Below are 7,231 nucleotides of genomic sequence, written 5' to 3'. Positions count from 1 at the left end.
GGTGCTGCTCCCGCGCCTCGCTCAGCCAGTGAGCGGGAACCGGTCTGTATGTGGGATCCGAACCCTCGGGCGGGAGCGCCGCCGCGCTTCCCAAGCGGCGCACTTATCCAGTGCACCACCGGGCCGGCCCAAGGATCCATTCTTCAACTGATGAATTAGAAAGTAAGGCAGACTGCATACCTTTAAAATATACTAAGAAGACATTTGAAAAGAGTGAAACAAAATTCCCTAGGATTGATCAGTAATACTCGTACTGAAGTTAAATATTTTATTATATATTAACAACTGTATAAAATCAGAGGGTACTAATTTTCTCCATCATAACAATAACTATAAACAACATATGAGGGTACTTTAAAAGGTTGTGGAAAATTGAATTAAAAGATAATAGTAATCTTTCCACGAACTTTGCAAAGACCCCTTTTATGTAAGGAAAAACATATAGATGTATCTCACTCCACATAATAGATAATTTTGTGATCTTATTTTTGCTTGTGCATCTACTAACATTCTCCAAAAAACAAGGCTTGAAAATTACCAAAAGGCTGAAAGAATACAATGAAACTGAATGGTGGTCTCAAAGGAAAAACTAACACACACATGACTTAAAAATACTCATTGTTACTTAGAGGTAGCAAACTGTTGGGGAAAAAGATCAAGTTCTTCTAGTGGTTTGGACCTTCCTTTGCTCTTCCCCTAAACTAAAGCAGAGCTTGAGGTTGGGACCCAGCACCTACATGGCTTCACAGAGTTGCTCAATGGTAAGCACAGCCTATACCTTTATGTCTGGAGGGGAGCCTAGAAAGAAGAGCTGGGCTAGAACAGCCCCTCAGAAAGGTCTCAGAGGCAAGAACGTTTGAGAACCATTGTTCTGGAGGAAAACTATCACATCTGCCATCTTAAAATGTAACATTAAAAAAAAAGAGAGGAAAAAAAAAACCCAGTGTTTTACCTGGCACTTGCTGATATATTTTTGAGAAACTCTTCACTAATCTTCCAGTTAGCCACATTTCCTTTCACAAAGCCAGCAACCATAACAAAGAGAAGGACCAGGATATTAATGGCTGTGAAGACTTTATTCACCCAAGCAGACTCTTTTACTCCAAAAGATAAAAGACCTACGGAAAAAGAAAGGGCATTTTAATTCTTACCTAAGCTTCAGGAAAGACAGTGGCATTTTGAGGCAGTTGTAGGCTTTAGGATGTTATTTCACCAGCATTCATATATTTACCTTCTATTTATTCATTTCTACTGCTAGTTCTTACTCATCAGTCATCTAATTATAAAACAATATCTTCTAAACACAACCAATTCGACTTCAGAAGGCAAACTGTGTTTACACTCAGGAGATAGCACACTTTCTCATATATATATATATGCCTAATAACTTTGGCTATTATTACCAATGATAGGTAGATGTAAAGTAACACCTAATTTTAATGAAATGCTGTTCTAAAAAGCCATGTCAAGGTTAATGGTTATGAACTCTTTAAAAGTAGAAGCTTTGCTGGCCCATTAGCTCAGTTGGTTAGAATGCAGTGTTATAACACCAAGGTCAAGGGTTCAGATCCCCGTAATGGCCAGCCACAAAAAAAATACAGAGCTCAATCATATGTCTGCCATATATTTATTGAACACAAAAACAGAAAATAATTCAATTGTCATGGTAAAAGTACTTTGTTAAATCTATCCTCATTTTAATAGCTTTATTTTACATTCTGATTGTATAAAGTAATCAATTTCCTGTTCAAGTAATTTGAAGATACAGAAAAAGTATGAAGAAAATAGAGATCAATTGTGGTCTCCTCTCCAGAATTTTACACACTCTCTCTCTCTCACACACACACACATACACACACACACACACACACACTTCCATGTTATCAAATATATAACCTCGTTTTAACAGCTGCATAATCTTCTACTGTATTGAGGTAGCTTTCTTTAAGCCCTTATTTATAGGCAATTAGAGCACTCAGTTTTTTACAATTATAAACAGAACTGACAATCATCCTTTTATAAATATCTTTCTATATAAAGTAATACTGTACCAAAGGGTATGTACTTTTATACAAGGGTTTGGTTCATATTGTCAAAATATTCTCCAGAAAGTATGGCCCAATTTAAATTGCCTATTTTTTTCTACCTGGATATTCTGTTCATATTGACTTATAAGATTTATTTACATATTAATGCTATAAGCTCTCTGCCTGTCATGTATAGCATTTATTTTTCACAGTTTATCATTTCCTTTTAACCTTAGTGTTTTTAACCTTGTAGGAAAGTTATTAGAATAAATCAATTTTTCCTTTTTAGTTTCTACCTTTAAAAAGACTTTCCCTTAAACATTAACCCAAAACATTCACCTTTGTTTTCCTCTAGCATTTTTATGATTACATTTATCATACTTACATCTTTAATCCACCCAGTATAAGATATGAATTATGGAACTTTCTTTTTTTTTTTTCCTTTTTGTCTTTTTTCGTGTCCGGCAACGATTGCAACCCTCAGTGTCGCGCCCGTACCAGACCAGGACCAGCAACGGGATCGCAACCCTCGGTGCTGCACCCGCACCTCGCTCAGCCAGTGAGCGGAACCGGTCTGTATGTGGGATCCGAACCCTCAGTGGGAGTGCCGCTGCGCTCCCAAACGGCGCACTGTAGCAGTGCGCCACCGGGCCGGCCCATGAATTATGGAACTTTCTATGGAAGTTTACCTTTTACCACTGGGGAAAAAATTGCTGTGACAGATTATGTAACAGATTTACCTGCTTCTTCCCTCATCTATAACCACCCACCCTCAAATTACCAAAATTTTCCATGCAGAGATGACAGAAGTTGAATGTCATTCTTCTGCCTGTATAATTCACAGAATCATATGATAATACAATATAACTGTATGAATGATATAAAGGAAAGCTGCATGGTCAGCAGGACTATTGCCTCTCAAATTGTCTGTCTGTTAGGTTAGGAACCATTGCTATCCACCCGGGACAATAACAAAGCCACCACATCTTACATAAGTTTCCCCACACTCCACATGTACCCTCCACTCTAAGATCTTGTCTCCTACCAACAGATTAGAGGCCAATGAATATCTCACCTCAATACTGCACACGCTTCCCTAGTATCTTTAATAAAACAACAGCGTCAGTTGACAGGACATTTGGTATTGCAATATGAATAAAGATTTATAGTAAAGGGTTTTGAACTTCAAAGACTCTGTGATCAAAGTTATAACTTAAGCATAGCCTATGTTTAAAGGAAAGATACAATGGTGAATGAACACAGGACAAATGACACAGGCCAAGGCCTTAGTCTTGCCATGGAATTCAGTGGTTCTAACTGTGTCATGGCCACATGCTTCTCATCATTTAGAGATTAAAGGTGAATATTTTAAGTTCATCCCTAAATAAAATATGATGTAACTAATTTAATGTTAGCTAGGCTGTTTAGAAACCAAAACAAACAAAAATCTACTGTTTGTTGAAAAACATTCTTGACATTACAAACAAAATGCAAAATATTTCTGACTATAAATTTTGTCACGCTCCTATCCTTATATAAAACACTTAATTAGTGATTAACTTTTTAAAGGGTAAGTCTGTTTTTTTAAATTATATAATTTAACAAATAAACGTTTCACAATAGAAGGATATTTCTGTCACACTTTTCTAACCAAGGGAGAAAATTAGAGATAAGGCTGGGCAGGAAAGCAAGGCACAGATTTCCCAGGGTAAATCAAATAGGAAGTTGGAACAAACATGGATTTTATTCTTAGTGTAATTGTTGACGGGTTTAAGCAGCATTGCAGGTAGAAACGACAATCAGAATAAAAAATGTTCAAATAATTAAAACAAATATAAAAGACAGCGGGGATTAGCTATGCCTAGAAAATAAAATATGCTTTTACCTGAGAGATTATGTACCAAGCAAAAAGCCAGTATGAGATAGACACTGATATCTTCATTTTATGCACGAGCAAATTAAGTGATGGAAAGGTTAAGTAACTCTTTCAAGTTCCAAAGGTAGTAGGTAGCACAGAAGGAATGAAAATCTGATTGCTCTGATTCAAATCCCTGTGCCTTTCTAAACCACTATGCTACAATACTGATGAAAACTGAAAAATTCCAGTACCCAGTATGTTTGTCTACATAATGTCTACATTAAAAAACAACAGGTGATTTGAATATGCTTCCTTTTCAACCAGCTGCCTACATTATACAGATGAAGGCATGATAGAAAAACAGAATTTCTTCTAGAAATAGTATGCTTGTAAATATCCTTCGTTGTATTGAACAAGATGAAACGATGCCACGAAATTACACATTCTTCCTTATTGAAACTTCACTGCCATTCCTGCAAGCTTCCAATTAATATTATAAAACTGATGTTCTCATTACATTATTTAGAGCATGTCAAGTGCCATTTACCCGGAAGTGCTATTTCTACCATTCCACACAACTTAGACTCATTTTTGAAACACGCCTATTACATAAGATAAATTGTGATTCCAGCTAGTGATGAAGCCCACAGATGCCCAGCAGTAACCTATATGTGTAAATATGCTGACCTAGTGTTGAGAACTCAGGCCCCAAATTCAGTAGTAACCTATGTTCCTGGAACAATTAATTCGGCTCATCCTGAGGAGAAATGTTATTGGTGTTCTTACCTGCTAGAATTAATATAAGGCACACAGCAAAAAAGTCTGGATACTCTGCAAGGCCGGTGTAATTCATTTTGAAGTATGTCCTGAAAAACTGACCAATCTGTTTGCTAAGAAGTTCATCAAAGGTGCCACTCCATGCTCTTGCGACACTTGAGGTACCTTCCCAAGACAGAAGATTTAGAGAATACAAGGTCACTGGCAGAAAATCAACATAACATCATTTGCTACTATATCCTAGGATAAATATGGGTTAGTTCACACAGATTGAAAACTTTAAACAGATATAAAATTATCCTGATAATTTATAATTATACAATAGTAAACCACATTCAAATGCTCAAGTCGGTAACTGTGGAATCGGGTAACTTTATTTGCAATAAAGAACTATAATTAAAAAAAAAAGTTTTCAAACCCACTAAGAGGCATATTCAGAGATGAAGCAGAGTCAGAATTTTGTAATCAGGAGACATTCAGAGATGAGAAAAATGTGACATACAGGAATCAAGTGATCTACCCATGATCACCCAGTAACTAACTAATGCAGACCTACCACTGAGCACTAAGGCCTCTGACTCAGGAGTGTTATTTCTACTATTCTACACAATTTAGATTTATTTCTGAAACATACCTATCACATAAGATAGAATAAGATTCCATCCAGTGATGAAGGCCCACAGCTCTCCAACAGTAACATAAGTGTACAAATATGCAGACCCAGTCTTGGGAACTCGGGCTCCAAATTCAGCATAGCAAAGGCCAGCCATCATGGAGGCCAGGGCAGCAATGAGGAAGGACAGGACAATGCTGGGGCCAGAGTCTGCTTTGGCAACTTCACCCGCAAGCACATACACCCCAGCTCCAAGAGTGCTTCCAACCCCCAGGGCAATGAGGTCCATGGTGGATAAGCAGCGGCATAATTTGGTATCTTCTAGAGTGTCCAGAGTGACAATTTTTCTTCGGATCAGACATCGGGCAAAAGTCAGCACAGCTCTGCAGGGAATCATTCTGAAGAGGGCAACCTGAGCAGAAGGGAGAAGGTTAGAAGCTGATCTGGAATCACCATTCCTCCATTTAAAAATCCAGCTTCCAATTACAGGAGTTGTATTTCTTTTTTACTTGTTAATAGAGGTATGACCCAGAGCAGTCAGGAGGGTTTAACAAGCCAAAGCTTCCTATCTCCTATCATTTACTCACTATGCCCCTTTAAAAGGGACTGCAACAAATGGTTTCTTCAGGAAGCAAAGAAATAGCAGCCCTCGGTGATTAAAAAGATTTGGCATTTTTGTTCACCTATTATAATTTTTAATGATATGTTGATAAAAATATATATATATTATATATTCATGTAATCCCTCACTACAAAGAAAGGAATGGACTGCCTCATCTTTTAGACTCACTCTCTTCTGCTTTTCTTCAATCATTCTTTCAACTCAGATTTTTTAGGCCTTACTAAATGCCAGGGATTGTGCAAGGTATTTGTGTAGAATGGTGTATTACACAGATGTGGTCTCTAGGTTTATGGGACTTACAGTCTAGCAATTGTCCAAAAGCAGGTAAAAACATGATCATTATGTATTCTACAGCTTTATCAAATATGTGTGAGCTTCTCTGTTTTCATTTTAAACAATTAATATGGTGCAGATGTGAACTTTTTGGAATTTAAAAACATGCTTAGATTATTGTAACAAAAACTGCCATTCAATTATGCCTCAAGTATAAATTTTTGTTAAAATAAACATGCTTATTATATTTGAGATTTCTACATAAACTCAAGGTCCATGGCAAGTGTTATATATGTTCTTTTTTAAATAAAATGAATAAAGTAGACAAAAAGTCTCATTCCACCCCCCTGCAGGCCCAAACAATCTAACACTGAAAAGAAATCACGTTACAAAATAAAATATGGATTTTGGTAAGAAAAAATATATAAACACATATTACAGTAAAAATGTCTAAAACAAAATATACCAAAATATTTACAGCAATTATATTTGGGGGTGGGTTAATTTTTACCTCTATGTATTTCATATAATATGCATTATATATTGCTAATATCTACTTATAATTTATCTCCAATGAATATGTACAACATATGTGCAAAAGAAATATAAAAATTAGAAAGCTCTACATGGCCTTATCTACAGAGGCATTAACTCAGTAGATGAGGAAATAAGTGAGGAATATAATAGTACTCCTCTATTGCTGCTTACCAATCAACAAAATTAAATGTATTTAACTTTTAGAAATTAAAAGTCATGCTTGCTTTTACTACATGTATCGCACTTCTACTGCACAATGACCTGCAAACACTGAATGCTATTCCCTTTGAACTTCATTACATTTCATCATCAATAACCTAAACTCATGACATCACAGCCTGACATCTTCTCGGATGAACTTTCTATTCTATAAAACAAACCTTTGAACACTTTTCAACCTTAACCTAAAACTATTATTAAATATTATATTACTTAAAAATAATAAATAAAATAAGAACTAATTTCTATAAGAAATCTAAAAGAGTTGTTGCTCATAAGAGAAAGAAACCTTTCTGGAATGTGAA

General features: G+C 36.0%; 1 protein-coding gene across 2 annotated transcripts in view; it reads right to left on the bottom strand.

Annotated features, from left to right (window-relative positions):
• SLC7A2 (solute carrier family 7 (cationic amino acid transporter, y+ system), member 2) overlaps positions 1-5,689 on the bottom strand; it is a 19,893-nt gene extending 14,204 nt beyond the window's left edge. Inside the window, exons 1-3 of one of the 2 annotated variants that reach the window (XM_008589581.1) lie at positions 5,297-5,689; positions 4,672-4,827; positions 953-1,118 (exon numbers count right to left, since the gene is read on the bottom strand). In XM_008589581.1, coding sequence (XP_008587803.1) covers positions 953-1,118; positions 4,672-4,827; positions 5,297-5,672 — 698 coding nt within the window. In that variant the 5' untranslated portion in view covers positions 5,673-5,689. The remainder of the gene's footprint in view (positions 1-952; positions 1,119-4,671; positions 4,828-5,296) is intronic. The other variant, XM_008589582.1, reaches the window with a different exon arrangement.
• Positions 5,690-7,231: the final 1,542 nt, after the last annotated feature.

This window comes from Galeopterus variegatus, unplaced genomic scaffold (genome assembly GCF_000696425.1).
Source record: "Galeopterus variegatus unplaced genomic scaffold, G_variegatus-3.0.2 Scaffold5534, whole genome shotgun sequence".
NCBI classification, from domain to species: Eukaryota; Metazoa; Chordata; class Mammalia; order Dermoptera; family Cynocephalidae; genus Galeopterus; species Galeopterus variegatus.
Note: the sequence above shows the minus strand (reverse complement) of the source record. Positions and strands in the feature narration are given on the sequence as shown.